The 21,016-nt window shown below is 47.8% G+C and overlaps 1 protein-coding gene across 7 annotated transcripts in view; it reads left to right on the plus strand.

Moving 5' to 3' along the window:
* Positions 1 to 114: 114 nt before the first annotated feature.
* Positions 115 to 21,016, plus strand: part of SLC25A25 (solute carrier family 25 member 25) — a 33,125-nt gene continuing 12,223 nt past the window's right edge. For 2 of the 7 annotated variants that reach the window (XM_045082464.1, XM_045082466.1), the window contains exon 1: positions 15,669 to 16,904. In XM_045082464.1, coding sequence (XP_044938399.1) covers positions 16,686 to 16,904 — 219 coding nt within the window. In that variant the 5' untranslated portion in view covers positions 15,669 to 16,685. Of the gene's footprint in view, positions 498 to 15,668; positions 16,905 to 16,950; positions 17,437 to 21,016 lie in introns of those variants that run through there. The other 5 variants (XM_045082461.1, XM_045082462.1, XM_045082467.1 and 2 more) reach the window with 5 other exon arrangements.

Here is a 21,016-nt window from a genome sequence, read left to right on the forward strand (position 1 = left end):
GGGCGGTCCTCCAGGAGGCTCCGCCCCGGCCGAGTGGCCGTCCGGGCCTGTGACTGGCCCCCGCCCCGCCTGGGGGCGTGGCCAACGAGGCGGCGGGCGGTGGGGCGGGGCTCCCGGAAGCGGCCCCTCCCGCCAGCTTGCCGGCTTCTAGCAGCCCGCGCTCGCCGTCTGGGGACTCCCGCGTGTCTTCCGTGTTCTCCCCGCCGGCCAGCCGCCTCCGCTCCGCGCCCGGCGCCCCTGCCTCGCGCCCGATGGTGAGCAGTGTGTTGTGCCGCTGCGTGGCCTCCCCGCCGCCGGACGCCGCCTCGTCGCCCGCCTCGTCGCCGGCGTCCGTGGACCCGTGCGGCGGCGCCGTCTGCGGGGGCCCGGACCACCGGCTGCGCCTGTGGAGCCTGTTCCAGACTCTCGACGTCAACCGCGACGGCGGCCTGTGTGTCAACGACTTGGCCGTGGGGCTGCGGCGCCTGGGACTGCACCGCACGGAGGGCGAGCTCCGGGTAGGCGGCGCGCACAGTCCGCGCGAGCTGGGAGGGGGCCCCTTCGCGCCCCAGTTCCTCCCGGCGCGGTCGGGGTGACAGGTCTGGGCTGCTTGGTGGTAGGTGTGAACGACCCGGCTTCTTGAGCAGCACCTGGAGCGTGGCAGGTGTGGTGGACGGCCCCTTGGGCTGGGAGGGACCACCCCCCCCCCATGTATATACCCTGGTGGAAGTGGAGCTGCCTTTTGACCTCTGTGGGCACTTGGTCTGGGGGAAAACGCTCTTCCTAGGCACAGGTGGGCGCTCTCTGGGGCTATCTGATGAACGAATAGCTTTTTTGCTCAGTCTTTCCCCAGAGTAGAAGGCCAAGTCTCGGCAGTCCGCCTTTTGTCACCTCCTGACCCCAAGAAGCTAAGCTTAGTGCCCCCGCATTGACTATTTCATCCATCCTCTAGCGGCACCGCTCCCTTCCCTTCTCATTTCCATGCCAGCCGTGGGCCCTGATCTGGTTGCTCTCACAAGCATGTGGGAGTAGAAAAAATGGGAACTGGGGTTTCAGGCAGATCTGTGAGGAGGTGGCTGAGGACTGACAGTTCTCCTGGTTTAGGCTCATCCCCACCAACAGGCTTATCCAGAAGATGGGATCGTGATCTAAAGTGAAAGAATCCAAGGCAGGGGAATTCTTGCTAAACGTGGAAGTATTGCACACCTAGAAAGGGATATTGTTACTCCTGGAATGGGGTTTGGCCAGGAGGTATGGGGAGACAGAAGGGCCATCTGGGCCTGCTAGAAAGGGAAGTGCTGTCCTTTTTTTTTCTTTCTTTCTTTTTTTTTAAGGATTTTATTTATTTATTTGACAGATAGAGATCGCAAGTAGGCAGAGGCAGGCAGAGAGAAAGTAGGAAGCAGGCTCCCTGCTGAGCCAAGAGCCAGTGTCGGGGCTGGATCCCAGCACCCTGGGATCAGGACCTGAACCAAAGGCAGAGGCTTTAGCCCACTGAACCACCCAGGTGCCCCAGTGCTGTCCTTTCTTTATAAGAACCTGAAGCAGAGGCTCATCCCTTCGCCTTCTGTCTCTCCTGGTGTTTCTCCAGCCTGGTTTGGTAGCCGCAGGTACCCTTCCCAGATATTTCATTTATTGTGGCCTAACCTGATTTCCAGCCAGGGCTAGAACTTCCAAATAGTTGACCTTGTGACCTGTTTCTCTTCTGTGTTTGTTTGGTTCATTTGTGCATACAACAGAGAATCTCTCATAGCCTAGTATGAAAAGAATCTGATCAAACACCAGTGAATTTGAACTCATTTGTTGGTCAGGTGGGTGTATCTCAGGTGTTCTTAACTCCTGCCCACAGTATATTTGATCAACATCTAAAGTATTTAACTTACTTGGGATCAGCCTAGAAGACAGAGAGGAACACTATGTAAGACAGAATCTTTGGCCAAGTCCAAGAGGCTTAGAGACAAGTTTTTTCTCCTGCATTTTACACAAAACAGTGTTGTGAGCTAGATATATATATATGTTTTAAGATTTTATTCATTTGAGAGAGAGCATGAACAGAGGGGAGAGAAAGAAGGAAAAGCAGACTCCCCACTGAGCAGGGAGCCCAATGCAGGGCTCGATCCCAGGACCCAGAGATCGTGACCTGAGTGGAAGGCAGACACTTAACTATCTGAGCCACTCAGGCACCCCTAGATATTTTTCCATACATATCTGATGAATGTCGCCTGAAAAGATAGAATGGCTAAACTCAGAGGGTCTGTTGCTTTCAGGGCTCGGGGAAGTGTGAGCCTAGGTGAACCTTTCTGCGTCTGTGAACCCACCACCTGACATGCTGCCAGGCATATCAAAGGCATCTGGCTGCAGGCGTTATTCAATATTTATGCATGCTTTGTGCCTCAACTGTGATTCATGATACATGTAATACTGATGCTAATCCTTTTTTTTTTGGCAGTAAATCTGTAAGGGCAGATCAGGAGAAAGTGCTCATTTTTCTTTCCAGCGTTAAAAGGAAGTTTTTTTAAATTAAACCAAAGGGAGCTTTGCCCCTTTGGGTCACATTGTCACATTGGCTCTAAAGTCCTCCACTCTGTGACTGATCTCAGTTCTGTGATATGAAACCATTCTTCATCATTCTTTTGGTGTGTGGATTTCATGTGGATTCTGTTTCTACAACTCGGCTTTTAAATAAGTTAAATTATTGTGCAGCTTGAGAGAAATTGGGGATAATCCATTGTATTCATTTATACACAAGTTAGCCCTTGTGGCAAATGGTTGAAGTATTAGAGAACCTGCCTTTTTGTAAATAACTGGGCCACAGGAAGACAGCCCCCCTCATAAACCCCCCCCATACCACTTCCTGTTGAAATTCTGTCAGTATGAGCTACACATAGAAAAAGCAGTGCTGGAGTTGAGCGGAACTAGCAAAGCCAAAAGGGAATGGGGGGGCCCTTTGGTTTGAAATGGGTCATCCGCCGTAGGACTAGGCATTGAAAAACACAACATCAAACTTTGGTAGCTGTTTCGTGAGACCCAGAGGACCAGTCCGAGATGCCAGGGTTTGCGCAGGAACCCACTGTGAGTGCTGCTCAGTGGGTGGTGTGAACCCAGGCCATGTGACCACACAAAGCCTCTGGCCAGCCTACAAGTCAAGTTTTCTTTAGACATGAACCAGCTGTTTGGGGCACCTGCCTTTATTTCGGAAGAAATTGGAACAGTTGAGGAAAAATTACTTAAAATGGAAATGGGCAGAGAAACCATGGCAGCCAGCCAGGGAAATTTTCTTTGTGAAGGGCATGTGAGCCAGAAGCCCGTCCTGGGACAAAAGAGGGGCAGGGCTTATTAAAGAAAGAAAAGAGATGACGACACCGGTAGTGACTTTGGAGTTGAGGCTTCAGCTGGAGCTAATTTTAGATTGCCTATTTAAGGCAGTTTCATGTGACCAAACACAATCTTTGTTTTTTTTTTTTTTTTTTTTTTTTAAAGATTTTATTTATTTATTTGACAGAGAGAAACCACAAGTAGTCGGAGAGGCAGGCAGAGAGAGAGAGGGAAGCAGGCTCCCTGCTGAGCAGAGAGCCCGATACGGGACTCGATCCCAGGACCCTGAGATCATGACCCGAGCGCTTGTTTTAAAACAAATTTAAAACCTAGGCTAGAACTCAGGCAACCGACCGGAGAAAGAACACAAGCTGTGTGACACGCAAACAGTTGTCCCTTTAGCTGAGGCTCACGGGCCCTCATAAAGACTGGTATTTAATGCAGGTGAGGATTCTAGAAGATGGTCGAGTTTGCTTCCTCAGAGATTTGTCCATGTGCCATTGAGTCTGAGCTCCATAGTAACTTAGTGAAGGAAGCAAGACTATTTTCATGCCCATTTTACAGAGGAAGGAGCAGAGGTCCCGACAGACTGTGAAACAACCTCAAAACGGATTGGGCCACTAGGGAATCACACCAGAGAAGCAACCAGAACTGCCTTCTGATTCCTGCTCGACTCCGTAATTATACCAGGTGTTTATGAGGGACACGTGAAGAGTTCCAGCCCGGGGCTTTGGGAAGAACTCGAGAAAGATCCAGTTAGAACCACATCTGTTATTCCCAAAATAGATTTCAAGATTATCTGGAGATTATCTTATCAAAGATTGGGAATCCTCCCTGCCCTAATTCTCTCCTTGACCTGGACGGGAGGCAATCTCTGTTGACTTGAAAGAACAAAATAACTGAAAGACCATTAATGTCAAGTTGGTGTTGCTTAATCAGACAGTGCTGTTGAACTGTATACTTTGTAAATTTCTGGCCATTTATGGGGATGGTGCTCACCTACATAGCCAGACTTAGGTAAGAGCATCTGCAGAACAAGGGATAGGCAACATTTGGTGAAATATAATGGCCCATTAGAAAAAGAAAAATGCTACTCACAGTTTGGATTGAGTTCACAGATGAAAGTAATTGTGTTGTATGGTTGAGAAATTGGTTCCTGGCTTGAAGTAATTGTCAAGTCAAGGAGAAGGGTTTTTTCCATTAAGATATTTGGAATGGCAGAATCCGGTATCCAATCCTAAGACCAAACGATAAGTGGGAGTAGACCAGAACAGGCCTCGTTTGGAGCTTCTGCGGGACGAATTCCTGTGATGTTCAGGGGGTCCTTAACTGTTGAAGCCTCACAGGAACCACAGGGGATTGAGAGAAACAAAAGCTTTGCTCATTCTCAAAAACAAAAACAAAACCAAAACAAACAAGCTTTGCTCATTCTCATTTTCAGTCCTGCTGAGTACAGCTCCAGGATGAGTTTAATTAACAAAATTGTACTTATCCATATTGGACTAGTCTCATTAAACTTAAGTCTGAGTAGACTTTTCATTTTTAACCCTTTCTTATACTAATGTGAACTTGGCAAAATCAAAGAATTTAGTCTTGGGAAAGGTCACCGGCCATCATAGGCCAGCTTCACACCCAGTGTGGGGAGCTTTCCTCCTGTGGCATCCTTCACAGTTGGCCATCCACCCCATTCCGTGATCTGAAAACTGCTATCGGATCTTCCTGTGATCTCTGCGGCTGCTCGAACCAGGTTTCATCATGAATTTCTCATGTGATACGCTGTCCATACCTTTTGAGGTCCCTCATCTGAAGCAGGATATCCTGGGAGTACAGACTCCCATAGAAACATGACACTAAGTCAAAGAAGCCAGTCACAAAGACCATGTATTACATGATCCATTTTTATGGAAGCCCAGCGTAGGGAAAGCTGTAAAGACAGAAAGTAGACTAGTGGTTGGTTGCCTAGACTTGGGAGGGGAGAGGGGGAGATAGGCAGGTGATAATAGGAAGGGCTTGGGGGTTCTTTTTGAGGCGAGAAAATGTTCTACAGCTGACCATGGTGATGGTCGCATGTATCTGTGACTATACTAAAAACCATTGAGTTCTATAAATGAGTGATTTGTACAGTGTGTGGATTTTATCTCAGTCAAAATCCCAGTGCAGGGGTGCGGGGCTGGCTCAGTCAGAAGACAGCAGGCGACCCTTGATCTTGGGCTCTTGAGTTGGAGTGCCCTGTTGGGTGTAGAGATTACTTAAATAAATTAACTTTAAAATAACAACAAAACACCCAGTACAAGATCTGTGGTCTACATCTGGATTTGAATACTGTTTCTTCTGCAGCTTGCCAGCCCTGTGACCTTGAGCCCATTACTCAACCCCTCCACGCCCCAGTTTCCTAATCAGAAACGTGGCATAGGAAGACCTGCCTCATACAGTGGCTGTGGGATGAAATTAGACAGAGTATGTAACGAACCTGGCACCATTTCTGGCACCCAGGCGTTCAACAAAAGTGACTTTTGCACCCAGTCTTTGGAAATAAGATGACCAGAATTGGTTCTAACCACCTGCAGTTTTTCCCAGATGGTTTGGGTGAAGAGTGGGACAGAAGGAAGGAGAATGTGTGGCGGACCTCAGGGGTCAAGGTTGTGTAGTACCCAGGTGCGGGGGTGGGGGTGTCTCCCACCAGCTGGGAGGGCCTTTAGCAGTTGGGGAGCACAAGTGTAGGTTGTGGGAAGTCTCTCCCCTAAAGACATTAGGAAGATGGAAACAAACCCTGTAGCCGCAGATCCCTAGAGTCTCTGAAGGGGTAGAGTCACTGTATGCCGGAGCAGGTCTTTGTGTCTTCAGCCCTGGGACACCTGTGCAGCTCAGTTAGTTAATTGTCCTAATTGTCCGACCTTTTTTTTTTTTTTTTTTTTTTTTAAGATTTTACCCATTTATTTGCGAGATGGGGCATGAGAGGGGGAGGGTCAGAGGGAGAAGCCCACCCCCTGCTAAGCAGGCAGCTGGATCCTAAGCTCAATCCTAGGATGTCCCAGGATCATGACCAAAGGCAGTTGCTCAACCAACTGAGCCACCTTGATTCCGGTTCAGGTGATCTCAGGGTCTTGGGAGCCAACCGCCATCTCGCCCCCACCCCCACCCCTAAGGGTCTCTGTGCTCAGCGCAGAGTCAGCTTGTCCCTCTCCCTCTGCTCCTCTTCTCTCTCTCTCACTAATAAATAAATAAAATCTTTAAAAAGGAGGTCTTTGGCCCAAATGTTTCCCTGGATGGGACTGGGCCCTTATGTTCTCTCAAGAGCCTGTTGCCCGTATCCTGAGCCCTGGATGGCCTTTTCTCAAATCTGAAAGTTAACTATGAAGTTGTAAAACTGGAAGCTTCCAGTGGAGCTGCCTTCATACCTTCGAGGATGAGCTCACCAACCTCGTTATTTTGCAGAAGCAGGACTGAGACCCAGAAGTTGGGCTGGTTAGAGGCAAAGGCAGTCTCGGAGCCCAGGATATCAACTCGGCCCAATTTCGCTCTGCCTGCCCTGCCCCCTCGCTTCTGCGGCTGTATATACTTCAGCCCTCAAAGACTTTGCAACTTTTATTTTCACAGTTTCTGACATTGACACCAGCTCAGCATTTTAGGGCCCCCAATGGTGCTCAGGATGCAGAGACTCAAGTGATAGGCACAGTCTTCCTAAATACGGGATATAAAAGACCCAACACAATACTTAAGACAGGGGCACCTGGGTGGCTCAGTGGTTTAAGCCTCTGCCTTCAGCTCAGGTCATGATCTCAGGGTCCTGGGATCGAGCCCCACATCGGGCTCTCTGCTCAGTGGGGAGCCTGCTTCCCCCTCTCTCTCTGCCTGCCTCTCTGCCTACTTGTGATCTCTCTCTATCAAATAAATAAATAAAAATCTTTAAAAAAAAAAAATACTTAAGACAGACGAACAAAAAGTTGTCTTAAAGGTGCACCTTTCTTTAAAGTACATAAATGGAGAACAAAACTAGAACCCAAGGAGCTTCTTATCTCCTTTAAACTCTAGGCCCGGAAGCTTGAAAAGGAGGTGGAGTCATGACTCATTTTCTAGGGCCAAAGGGGAAACTGGAGATGGTGGCTGTCCCTGCTCCTGCTGCGGCATTGGGAAGCCTTTCAAGCTGTTACCGTCCACCTCGTGCCTCCTCTGCCCCAGCCCTCCCTCCTAGGCTGGAATCAGACATGAGACTTCTTACCAAAACACAAAGAAAACCACCTGTATTGTGTGGGAAAACTCTCAAAAGCTATTGAAATGCCATTGGTGAAAACGGGGGGGGGGGGCAGGCAGAGGAGAGTTTAGAATGGGCACAGACTGCGTCCTGCAGACACACTGGGAGTAGCGGGGGAGGTAATGCCCTTGGAGCACCCTTAGTGATGCATTTATGGACTCAATTAACTTTCCCTTTTTTCATTCACGTGGTGGGAGGGGGGTGTAGTCTTTTGCTGGAGGCTCTTTAACCTGTATAAAGAGTAAAGATAGCATCTGATAAATCTGTAGCTTTTAAAAAAAAAAAAGGCCTTTCTGAATTGTTTTTAAGATAGAAACCAGTTATGCTCCACAGGATTCTGGGCCGCCCTTCACACCCACAGCACCTCTGACGGGCCTGTGCCGAAGGCAGCATTCGGGTGGGTTTCCCACCCCTGTCCTGGCACTTCTCTGAAGTCCGTCCCCTCCGCACAGAGCAGACAGCTGGGGAGAGCTATTTTTGCACTGTTCCTTCGATCTCAGTTTTAGACTGTGTTCCTGAAACCGGCTTTAAGAAACTGAAAACATTTAGTGTTGCTTTAATAATAAATCTGCTGGTTTGCCTTTTCGAGGGGGAGAACGGAAAGTGTGAATGAAGATAAAGTGGGTGCAGAAGTGGGCTCAGCATGTGCGCTGGGTTTGGCTCCCACTGGTCCCTTTTGGATTGGTCGAGAAATTTCTGATCATTTCAAGTGATTGAGTTTAAACCTGCTGGGCTCAATACCACCATACTCATTCTGCCCCTCCCCCTTATCGCTGGGCACACATCTGATCTGAAGGAGAATCAGGCTCCTTCCTGCCTGTGCGAGCGCACACACAAAATCGTGCGTGGTTCCATGTGGCCTAGTGCTTCTGTAGACCCTTTAGGTGTCACATCTCAAAATCCTGTGCTTAAAATTGGATTAATTTTGTATGCCCCTGACTTTCTTTTAGAGAAAAGAGAAAGGCATCTAAGTAGGCATTGACCTTGAACCTGGTCCTCTATGGGGACTGGCTGGTCACCAGGAGTAGACAGAAGCCTCCCCAGGAGTTTTCTCCAGAGTGCACTTCTCTTTCCCACGGTCAAAGGAGTTTCCTTTGGGGACTTGTGGCCAAAGCTAGAATTTCTTTTTTTGGTTCTGGTTCCAAAAATGGAAATAAACTAGGGGATTTCACCTTCCTCATCACTGCAGAATGCTTATCGATGCCCTGGTTTCACTGAGGCCAGCCAATGTGCCTGGCTCCGTCTCCTTGCCTCCATATAACCTACTTGGCCCAGCCAGTCCTCATTTCAAAGCGAATCAGTCTGGCTTTCTGTCACAGAAAATCTGGCTTCATTTTTCAATGTAAAAAAAAAAAAAAAGATGTTGGGGCACTTGGGTGGCTCAGTTGCTTAAACGTCTTCCAGCTCTTGGTTTGGGCCCGGGTCATGATCTCACAACGGGCTCTGCACTGAGCTTGGAGTCTGCTTGAGATCCTCTCTCCCTCACTGCCCTGCCCACTCTGAATGAATGAATGAATGAATGAATGAATGAATGAATAAAATTTTTTTTTTAAGTGTTAATATTCTTCCCTATGACTACAGCTCTTCCGAATGGTAATAATTCTAAGACAGGTAGGAGGTAGGTAGACCCGTAGACATGAGACATGGGTCCTCACCTTGGACTCAGTCCTGGGAGATCTCGCCACCTTGTTGTTGTATGACTCTTCAGGAATGTCCGGCTGTCCTTCTGTGCCCTGCCCCGGGGCTTTTGCACTCTGGGCAGTTCCTCAGGGTAATTTGGAGTGGGTTCCTGCGGGGGCAGCCATTCCCTTAGAATCGCGCATTTTCTGTGCAGAGGACCAGAGATCCTGTTTTATCCGGCAAGTCTTGTTTCCTGGATTCTGGGAAGAGTGGGTAACTTCTGCTGGCAATTAGCCTTATCCTACCCAGGTTCTGTTCTGTGTATAAGCAGCAGCTACGGAAGGGTTACACTTGCCAGCCCTGTCTCTGGCCCTGGGTGATTTCTCGTATGCCAGAAAGCTAAGTGTGGGAGCGTTGTATTATAGGAATTGCTTGTAACCCAAAAGAAAGCAATGTTTCCCCAGATAACCACTGGTTTCGGTGATGCTGTGATACAAGGAAAGGGAGGTACTGCATTAAGCCACAGGGAAATCTAAGATACAAAAGAAGGTACTTCAGAATAACAATATCGACAAAGTATGCTATTGAACAAGTTTCCGTGTGTCTCTGTCTTTTTGATGCAGATTTTAAGATTAATAAGATTTGGTTACTTCTTTCGTCTCCTTAATTTCCTTTCTTCTGCCTAGTCTGGGTTTACAGATTTACATTGTTTTCTGCTTTCTTGAAGGGGAAGTTGATGGCAGAAGCTACTTGCCACAACTTTTCATGCGTTCTGCTTTCACACCATTGGAAATACTTTCTGATTTCTCTTTTGATTTCCTCTTTGACGCGTGGATTATTTTTGAGTTGGGTTATTTAGTTTCCAGAGTTTAGGTGTTTTCCAGGTATTGTTCTGTCATTGATTTTTAATTTAATTCCATTGTGGTCAAAAGCCAGATTCTGGGGACACCTGGGTGGCTCAGTCGGTTAAGCATCTACCTTTGGCTCAGGTCATGATCCCAGGGTCCTGGGATTGAGCCCCATGTTGGGCTCTCTGCTCAGCAGGGAGTCTGCTTCTCCCTCTCCCTCTGCTCTTCTACTTGCTTGTGCTCACTCTCATTCTCTCTCTTTCAAATAAATAAATATTAAGAAAAAAAAAAAACAGATTCTGCACATGTTGAATCCTTTGAAATTTAGTGAGACCTGTTTTGTGAGCTAGAATCTGTTCTATGTGTACTTGAAAAGAATGCATCTGCTGGTTCACACGGATAGTGGCTTAGAAGTGCCAGTTAGGGGGCCGCCTGGGTGGCTTAGTTGGTTAAGCCTCTGCTTTCAGCTCGGGTCGTGATCTCAGGGTTCTGGGATCGAGCCCAGCATCAGGCTCTCTGCTCAGCAGGGAGCCTGCTTCTCCCTCTCTCTCTGCCTGCTGCTCTGCCTACTTGTGATCTCTGTTTCTTTTTTGTTTTTTTCCCAAAGATTTTATTTATTTATTTGACAGACAGATTACAGGTAGGCAGAGAGGCAGTCAGAGGAGGAAGCAGGCTCCCTGTTGAGCAGAGAGCCCAATGTGGGGCTCGATCCCAGGACCCTGGGATCATGACCTGAGCCGAAGGCAGAGGCTTTAACCCACTGAGCCACCCAGGTGCCCCGTGATCTCTGTTTCTCAAATAAATAAATAAAATCTTTAAAAAAAAAAAAAAAAAGAAGTGCCAGTTAGATCAAGGTGGTTGATAGTGTTGCCCAAGTCTTCTGTATCCTTACTGACTTTCTGTCTTCGTGTCCTACCAGTTATTCAGAAAAGGGCTTGTCTCCTTTTCCTGGCAGTGTTGTTGGTTTTGCTTTGCGTATTTTTGAGGCTCTGTAATGTGGTACAGAAACATTTAAGATTATGTCCTCTTTCTGCATTGACCCTTTTATTATTATGAAATGCCCATGATAACATTCTTTGCTCTGAAATCTACTTTGTGTAATGTCATATAGCTGCTCTACTTTTCTTTGGATTAATATGATGAACATGGATCTTTGTCCTTTCTTTCATTTTTTTTTTTTTTTTTTTTTTTTGTGATTTTATTTATTTATTTATTTGAATGAGAGAGGAGAAGGTCAGAGGGAGAGGCAGACTCTTTGCTCTTTGCTGAGCAGGGAGCAGGTTGTGGGACTCAATCCCAAGGCTCTGGGATCATGACCTGAGCCAAAGACAGTCGGTTAATCAACTGAGCCACGCAGGCACCCCATCCTTTCTTTAATTTTTAACTTATTTGTATCTCTCCATTTAAAATAAGTTTCTTATAGACAACATAGGGCTATATTTTGCCTTTTTAATCCAATCTGATGTTCTCTACCTTTTATTATTTTTATTTTTTTAATAGTTTATTTATTCATTTGATAGAGATCACAAGTAGGCAGCGAGACACACAGGGTGGGTGGGAAGCAGGCTCCCCACTGAGCAGAGAGCCCAATGTGGGACTCGATCCCAGGACTCCCGGATCATGACCTGAGCTGGAGGCAGAGGCTTTAACCACTGAGCCACCCAGGCGCCCCCTACCTTTTATTTTTAATTTTTTAATTTTTTTTAAAGATCTTATTTATTTATTTATTTGACAGAGAGACAGCAGGAGAGGGAACACAAGCAGGAGAAGCAGGTGAGGGAGAAGCAGGCTTCCTGCCAAGCAGGGAGACCTGATGCAGGACTCAACCCAAGACCCTGGGATCATGACCTGAGAAAAAGGCAGACACTTAAAGTCTGAGCCACCCATTCTCTACCTTTTAAATGGGATGTTTAGGCCACTTATATCTACTGTTGTTACTGATATGGTTGGGTTTGAATCTACCATCTTGCTGTGTGTGTGTGTGTGTGTTGTGTTTTTGTTTTTTGGGGTTTTGTTTTTTTTTTTTTTTGGTCCGCTGCTTTGCTCTGTTTGTCTCATCTGTTCTTTGTTCCTTTTCTTTCTCCCTTCTTTTTGGTCAGTTGAGTATGATCTATGATTCCATTTTGTCTCTTTCCTTAGCTTACAAGCCAACTCTCTCTTTCCTACAGTAGCTTTAGAGATTATAATAACGTATACCTCTTTAACATATCACGCCGACCTTAACTGATACTCTCTTAATAGTTTAAGAATCTTAGTATACAGCTGAGCCTCAAACAAGGTGGGTTTGAATTGCACAGGTCCACTTCTATGTGGATTTTCTTGAAAAAAATAAATATAGCATAGTACTTTGAATGTATTATCTCTTCCTTATGATTTTCTTTCTTTTTTTTTTTTTAAGATTTTATTCATTCATTTGAGAGAGAGAGAGAGAGAGAGAGAGCGCACACAGGAGAGGGAGAGGGAGAAGTAGGCTCCCTGCAGAGCCAGCCAGGAGCCCCACATGGGGCTCAATCCCAGAACCCAGAGATCATGACCCAGAACTGAAGGCAGACGCCCAACCATCTTAGCCATCCAGGCACCCCTTATGATTTTCTTAATATGCTTTTCTCTAGCTTTATTGTAGGACTACAGTATATAATATATATAACAAACAAAATATGTGTTAATCAGCTGTTGATGTTATCAGTAAGGGTTCTGGTCAACAGTAGGCTGTTAAGTTTTGGGGGAGTCAGAAGTAGATTTTTGACTGTGCCAGGGTCGGTGCCTCAACCTGCTGCATTGTTCAAGGACCAACTGTATTTTCTTTTTAAAATATTTTTAGGGGTTCCTGGATGGCTCAGCGGGTTAAGCCTCTGCCTTCGGCTCAGGTCATGATCTCAGGCTCCTGGGATCGAGCCCCACATCGGGCTCTGCTCGGCAGGGAGCCTGCTTCCCTTTCTCCCTCTCTGCGTGTATCTCTGCCTACTTGTGATCTCTCTCTGTGTCAAATAAATAAATAAAATCTTCAAAAATAAAATATTTTTGAAGATTTTATTTTTTCATTTGAGCGAGAGAGACAAAGAGCACCAGCAGTGGGGAGAGGCAGAGGGAGAAGCAGCCTCCCCGCTGAACAGCGAGCCCCATATGGGGCTTACCCAGGGAGCTGGAGATCATGACCTGAGCCCAAGGCAGACGCTTAACCATCTGAGCCACCAAGGCACCTTCCCGCAAACTGTACTTTCGTTTCTATTCTTTCTCTCTATTTTTTTTAAAGATCTTATTTATTTATTTGTCAGCACAGGCAGGGGGAACGGCAGGCAGAGGGAGAAGCAGTCTCCCCGCTGAGCAAGGAGTCGGACACGGGACTCGATCCCAGGACCCTGGGATCATGACCTGAGCCAAAGATAGAGGCCTAACCAACTAAGCCACCCAGGCGTCCAGTGCATGTCAGTTCTGGGCCAGTTCCAGCTGCTTGATCTCTGTCCTCATAGTGGCTCATTTCCTGCTAGTTTGCATTCCTGTTCATTTTTTTTAGTGGACTTTATCTTGTTGCGTGCTAGACACACTCGTATTCCTATGAATATTCTTGAGCTTTTTTCTGGAATGCAGCTATTTGGAAACCGTCTGACCTCACGGTTCTCTGCTTAAAGCTTTATTCATGGGGCTGGAACAGCACGTAGCTGAGGGCCAGTTTTGCCCCAGTACAGAGGTGAAGTCCTCTACAAACCCTTCCTGACCCTCCCTAGATTATGAGGTTTTTCCTCTCTGGCTGGTGGGAACAGGATGCCTTTGGATAATTCTTCTGCCACCTTTGATCAGTGTCCTCACATACCTGCGTCATGACTGTAGGGCGCAGAGCTTGCTGTCTGTGCATTCCTTCCTCCCCAGTAGCTGTCCTGCTCTGGCTGCTGAGGGGGGACTGCTGGGCTCTGCCCGGGTACCCGCTCCCTGCGCTGTAGCCTGGAAACTCCAGCCAGGAAGCTGGGACGGTTGCAGGGCCTGCCTTATCTGATCTGTGTGGGGCTCTCTCAGGAGTCATGTCTCTGGTTGCCTGTGGGCAGAAAGGTGACTCCTCCATCCCTGTTACTCCATCTTGGCTGGAAGCCCCCGAGATTTTTACTCAGTTCTGTGGGGTGAAAGAGTCCGTTAAATGAAATGCCAATAATTTCCTACGAAAGGGATTTCTCTTGTGTTAGCAGGTGGGGGCCCAAAACACCACCATGTCCAATTCACCAGGTCTTCAGTGCCTAAAAACAAGATCCATCTACATGAAAGGATTACTTGTTTAGGGTTTGGGGCTCTGGGCTGACTCTTCTTTGGTATTAAAATGACATAATTGCATAATTATGTATAATTAAAACTACAAAATGAACTCACAGTCATTTTCTGGGTAATAAAATAGCTAGTATGGAGGCACTGGTTGACTCAGTCAATAGAGCATGCTACTCTTGATCTCTGGGTTGTGAGTTCGAGCCCTATGTTGGGTGTAGAGATGACTTAAAAATAAAAATCTTTTAAAAAATAAAATAGGGGCACCTGGGCCTACTTGTGATCTCTCTCTGTCAAGTAAATAAATAAAGTCTTAATAAAAATCTTTAAAGGGGCACCTGGGTGGCTCAGTGGGTTAAAGCCTCTACCTTCGGCTCAGGTCATGATCCCAGGGTCCTGGGATCGAGCCCCACATCAGGCTCTCTGTAAAGCGGAGAGCCTGCTTCCCTTCCTCTTTCTCTGCCTGCCTCTCTGCCTACTTGTGTCTCTGTCAAATAAATAAATAAAATCTTTAAAAAAAATTTTTTTAAATCTTTAAAAAAATAAAAAAGCTAGTATGTACTGTTTTTTAAGATTTATGGGGGGCAGAGGGAGAGAATTACCTAATTTAGGCTTTAACCAATTCTGTGAAGTAACAATACAGTTCTTTTACTATCCCCATCTTGCAAATACAGATATTAAAGCACAGAGAATTAAAGTAACATGACCAAGGTCATTCACACAAGGAGTAAGTGATGGCCAGGATTTAAACCTGGGCTCTGGCTCCAAAGACTATATATGCAGGCAATGCACAGAACTACTTTGAGATGACGTCATTCTATGTCCATGATGGGGCAGTTGACACTGGCCCCTCAGTTTTCAGACCAAGCTTCACCATCTTACTTTCACTTCTGTTTTCTTTTTAAGTAACTGTATGAATGTTCATATGTATGCATCCCTGGTCATACATGCGTGTGATTCAGTTTCACAAGATCTAAGGCTGTTCACTGAAAATAAATATCCCACCTGACTTTCTCCCCTCAAACCCACAAGGGCCCCAGACTGTCTCTTCAATTTTTAGTGTGTCTTTGCAGAGATGATTGTTAAATACACATTGAGAAATCAATGGTAGCTTTTATCCCCTTTTTTCTGCACCTTGCTTTTCTCATTTAAAAAGATATACATACATTTTTAAAGATTTTATTTACTTATTTATCAGTGAGAGAGAGCAAGCCCATGCACAAGCAGAGACAGAAGCAGGCGGCAGGCAGAGGGAGAAGCAGGCTCCCCACCGAGCAAGGAACCGGGTGTGGGACTTGATCCCAGGACTCTGGCAGGATCATGACCTGAGCCTAAGGACTCAGATGCTTAACCGACTGTGCCACCCAGGTGCCCCTGGTGTTTGTGTTTTTAAAATAATGGTTGTGAACACCGTATCAAAGAGTGACTTTTGTGAAGGATACTGGTCCCTGCATTTGTCAGCTGGTAAATTAAGAAACAGATGCCCAAAGATGAAGTCCCTTTTATTCATGAACATCGACTCAGTCCAGTCTACAGACTGCATCTGTGCCTGGTTCTGGGTCCTAGGGGTAGAATGATGTGGGACTCAGTCCCCCAAGCAGCTCATGGTGCAGAGGAAGACACGGGAGAAGGAGTAGCTGGTTTGGCGTGCATTGTGTTCCGCACAGTTGGAGAGAAAGGGATAATGGAGCCGAGAAGAGTGTCGCTAGATGGGTCAGGAAGTGTTGCCAGGGTCTCCTGATCCGGTTAATCAAGGGTGAATGTCGTGGGAGAGGAGGGAGGGGGGCTCCTGAGGGGCGCCAGCGCAGGGAGGACTCTGCGAGCTAGGAGGCTCGGCGGCTGGAGGTTGCCATCGGCACCTCCCTGCAGAACCGCCGGCCGCATGCAGGGAATCGGCGGCCCGTGATTGGAGGGACGTTGCCGGTGGGAGAATGAACTCGGCAGTGTCGGCCGAGGCGATTGGCCGCGCCCCGCTGCAGTGAGAATGCGGACGGGGTGCTCGGGTCCCCGCAGGGGTGATGATCATTAGTGGAGCGAGGACTGCTGCATAATTGGGAGCTCCAAGTTGCTGCTGCCTCCAGGAGAGATCAGTGGGGCTATTGCTTTTTCCTTTTGGAAAAAAAGCCACACATTTGATCACCATCTACCTGCAAAGGGGAGTTTTTATTGAAGAAGCTCGCGCTCGTTGCCAGCAGCCTGGTGGCGGGGCTCTCGCAGAGTGAGTGACTTCTCAGGCCAGGCAGGACAGCCGTGCTAGCAAATTTGAAAGAGCAGGAAACAGCCACTGCATGCAGAGCTTTCAGCCATACAGCTCCCCAGGCTAGCCTTCCAAGCAGCCGTGTAGCCAGAGATCTTTGGTATTGTGATCACATCCCTCCTCCAAAGTGGACAGTCACCGCCGGCGACACTGGGAGGAAGCCGTGATGCTGCAGCTGCTGTGGCATTTTCTGTCTAGCTTTCTCCCTAGCGCTGGGTGCCAAGGCTCCAGAGAGGGGACCAGTAATGAAGTCAGAGGCACCCCGGCTCCAGCTCGGGGAGACCAGATGTCGAGCTTTTTGGGGAAACAGGACGGAAGGGCTGAGGCCACGGAAAAGAGACCCACCATTTTGCTGGTGGTCGGACCCGCAGAGCAGTTTCCTAAGGTAATGGCAACCTCGAGGACCTCCTACTTTAGGGGCTGGTCCAGGATCGGTTTCCTGGAGAAAACTGGAGTGTGGGGAGGAAGAGAAGAATTAGAGATCAATCAGTTTGGTATCCGAGGCTGGGCAGAAGTATTAGACAATGAAGAAGCCTAAGTCTTCAGTCTAGAATTTTCCTGTGGCTACGGTAAAAGCTCTATCACCCTACCATGACTGCTTTGGTGTGGCCATTTGGGGAAGGAAGGCTGAAGGCAGTAGAGGATTTACGCTGGGATTTGTCACTTTGGCCCCAGAGAGCCATTTGAAAGGAAGGGACCAGCTAGGACAGTGTGTCTTACACGTCTTAGCCTGTCTGAACAATGCAGGGAGGATCTTCAGAGTTAGCCCAACTGGGAGGAGGAGTCAGAGGAAAGGCGGGAGTCTCAGGGTACCGAGGCCAGTGCCCCCATTCTGCGGGTCCACTGAGTGCTAGAACCTCCCGTTCATCTCACGCTCTGAGCGTGGGTTATCTCACCTCATCTCCCCAAGAGCCGAGGTAAGTAGTAAACACCCCTGTTTCATGGATGAGGAGACAGGTGCGGAAAGGTTGGGTAGTTTGCCCAGGATTAAACAGTTACAGAGGGGGTAGGGAGATGTCACCCCTGATCTGTGTGGGACTTTGCCCTGTACCTGCCTCACTTCACTTTAAGAAAGCAGTCTTAACGGGACCAGTAGCGTTCTCGGGATTAGACTGGGAAGTGCGATTTGCCCTGGATTTCTCCTGCCTGCATTAGGAGCGACCTTGCTGACCTCCTGAGTTCTGGTTATTTTGAATCTGTTCTCCTTAGGACAAAAATGAACTAGAAGAGGGAAAGAGGTTCTTCCCTGTGTCTGGCACATTGTAGATTTCCCCAAAATGTTGGCTTGAATTGAATTGTTATCCTTTGCTCAGCGGGACGGACTTTGGATGCCACAGCTTCTGTGGTCGTTTAGGTGTGAGCTTAGAGGAGAAGCCTCGGTGTCCGTGTGTCTCTGTGTCCCTGTCCGTCCGCTGTCCTTGTCGCTGCTCCCCTCCACCCACCTCCTCCCGATCAGCATGGGTCTCAGAGCCTGTGTTCTCCCTGACGTGTGCTTCGAACCCTGTCACTTTCTACCTTTCCGTCATCCTGGAACGAGCTCAGAAATGGCAGTGGTGCTCTCCTCTGTAAGGAGCTTTTATATTTCCAGACCTCCTTGCCTCCTGGCCGAGGGATCAAGGGATTGGCTGGCTCCCTTCTAAATTCGCCTATTCTGGACTTTGGGACTGCTCCATTTCCCAAACTCATCCTGGCATCTCTTGCCAGCCCTCCCCTGGGGTGGCCTCACATCAGGACTTGGTGTTCTGAACAGCTTCACAATCCTGGCCCGCCAGTCAAGGGCCCTGGGGCTGAGCCAGAAACCTACACCTTTCACTAACCCACTCTCCCCACAAGAGAGATGGATCAGCTTGGGGAGCGGGGGGGACGGCGACAGATCAGCAATTTGGTTTGAAGCAAGAAAGTAGGCACCTCTGGGCAATGTGGACTCTTGAAAAGCGGATAGACCGAGACCTGGGGTAGCGGGAGCCTTTTGCGGATAAACTGACAGTCAGACTAGCATGTCCCTGCAGTGTGTGGCCTTGCCCGCCGGCTGCAGTGACTCTGAACGGTGGGCTTGGGGGTTTTGATCACTGGCCAAGGGGACCTGGCCTCGCTGTCTCCTTCAGGAGAACACTGCGGAAACCGTATAGACACGTCCCCCTGGGTTCTCAGCTTCCCCTCTCCAACGGCGCTACTTTGTTTTGCCCTCACTTCCCCCTTTGAAATCTGTCTGCTGGTGAGTCAGGTTCCTGCAGGCTTTTATTCTAGGAACTGTTCCAGTTTTCCCCCTTTATCTTTGTCTTACAGTTAATCTGCAGTTGGAGAAGAAAGCCATTAGTGTGGAGCGAGAGGCGCCCTCAGCGGCATTCAAGCTTGCAAATCCTGAGGGGCTGTCTTCTCAGGAGCTCCGAGAGTTTTGCTCATTGTGCATCTAATTGCCAAGTGTAGGCAGGTTTCATTGGAAACTGGCTACCCTGGGCTGTCATGGCAACCCCATCATCAAATGACACTCCCGCGGCACTGGCCAGTGAGGTTCGAGAGCCTTATGGGTGGGTGGGGCTCCAAAAGCCAGAGCCTGGCAGGGCTCCCTCCCATATTAATATTTTTGGCTTGGTCTGAGTCATTGCAGGGGAGGGAGAAGATACCTTATGACCTAATGCCACACTCCCAAAGGTACTCTACCTGCCCTGTTCTTACTCATGGTGCTTTGCACGGACAGGAAGCACCTGTTTTGGCGCCTGAACCAGCGTGGTAGAACAGGGACGACTTGTAGTGGCATTGGTGGATTCAAGGGGGACAGGATGCCAGGCAGGGGACTTCTGTCTTAACAGAGGACATGGAACCTGATAGCACTGGATCCTCAGGGACTGCTTCTGTATGTTAGTTGTTACAGGAATGGACATCAGCAGAGACCAGCGAAAGTAGATCTGGGTCACAAAATTAGAATAAGCAAAAAGAGCAGAAAAGCCGGCAGGACGAGGACAGGGACGACACAGGGCGCTGTGAGCTGGCATTAATCGGGAGGAACCGAACTCGAGCCTTGCTTTAATCTTTCATATTGGTATTTTCCCTCTGTGCGGTCAGAAGCTGTGACACTGATGGGCTCTTGTGTTGTTTGCTAGCTAAGCCTAAGCCTGAACCTACTCCGGTCACACCTTTCCCACATACCTGCCACCTTCCGGTATGACCTTTGCGTACTTACTGTAATTCTCCGCGTCAGGCTTACAGGCTTTCTTTGGAAACCGACTTCGAAAATCTTTTTGCAGTATCGGGTTTGGGCGCCGTTTTACATGGACGTAACAAGAGCTGGGTCCTGCGTGAGCCAGGTCACCTCTCCGAGTCTGTTTGCTCATCTCAGCTTAAGGGGCGACCCAAGGACCCCCTGTGGGCCCCGCTGTCTATAACCTCAGGAATACAGCATTCACCATGGATCCCAGGTACCTAGAGATTGGCTCACTTGGGCAGAATTTCCAGAATTTCTGTGTGCAAGTGGAATTCTGCGTGACCTGTGAGACTCAGGAGGAGGGGTGGTTTAAATAAATAAGCAAACACCAATTCACGTTTGTCCAATGAAGACCGTCTGTTGGACTCCGTCTCAGTTGCACAATGAAAATATGTTTGCACCCTTAAAATTAACGTTGGAGTAGAATTAACGTTAGCATTGTAAAATAACATTTTGACAAGCACACACAGAGCTTTGCGTAGGACATTTCTTGACCCCATGATGCCATTGGTCTGTGGCGTAATGAGCTTTATTACAATCAGGGTTTCATCCTGGTTTTTTCCCCCCGCTAGAAAACAGGTGCTCTTATTTGATAATGCTTTAGTAAGTTTCTCCCAAAGTACAGAATATAGGTTTCACTTTTATTTGGTATTGTGATCTCTGTCTGTCAAATAAATAAAAATCTTTAAAAAAAGAAAGAAAGAAAGCTCAGTAATACACAAAGAAAAATTCAGCGTTGCAGTTCTGTTTACCAGAATGATTTCAAAAATACAGTTTATTAAGAAACAAGCATCTCCAAGTTGAAACAACTTTTCAGTCAGAATGCTTGCCGTATTGTGTTGGAATGACTGTAGTCATCAGTAAAATGAGATACCTTCAGCATCTCTCTAGCTTATTTTATTTATTTATTTATTTATTTGACAGACAGAGATCACAAGTAGGCAGAGAGGCAGGCAGAGAGAGAGAGGAGAAAACAGGCTCCCCACAGAGCAGAGAGCCCGATGCGGGGCTCGATCCCAGGACCCTGGGATCATGACCTGAGCCGAAGGCAGAGGCTTTAACCCACTGAGCCACCCAGGTACCCTCTCTAGCTTATTTTTGTTTCAGAGGCAAACACAAATAATTTAACAAAGGAAGATCCGCATTTCAAAATGTAGCTCTTTTATTTTTAAATGTGACCCTCCTTTTTTCTTTAATTTTATTTTTAAGTAATCTCTCCACCCAACATGGGGCTCAAACTCAAGACCCTGAGATCAAGAGTCACATGCTCTGCCAACCCAGCCAGCCAGCCCTAT

This window comes from Mustela putorius, unplaced genomic scaffold, assembly GCF_011764305.1.
Source record: "Mustela putorius furo isolate JIRA1106 unplaced genomic scaffold, ASM1176430v1.1 tig00000596_pilon_pilon_pilon, whole genome shotgun sequence".
Lineage (NCBI taxonomy): Eukaryota > Metazoa > Chordata > Mammalia > Carnivora > Mustelidae > Mustela > Mustela putorius.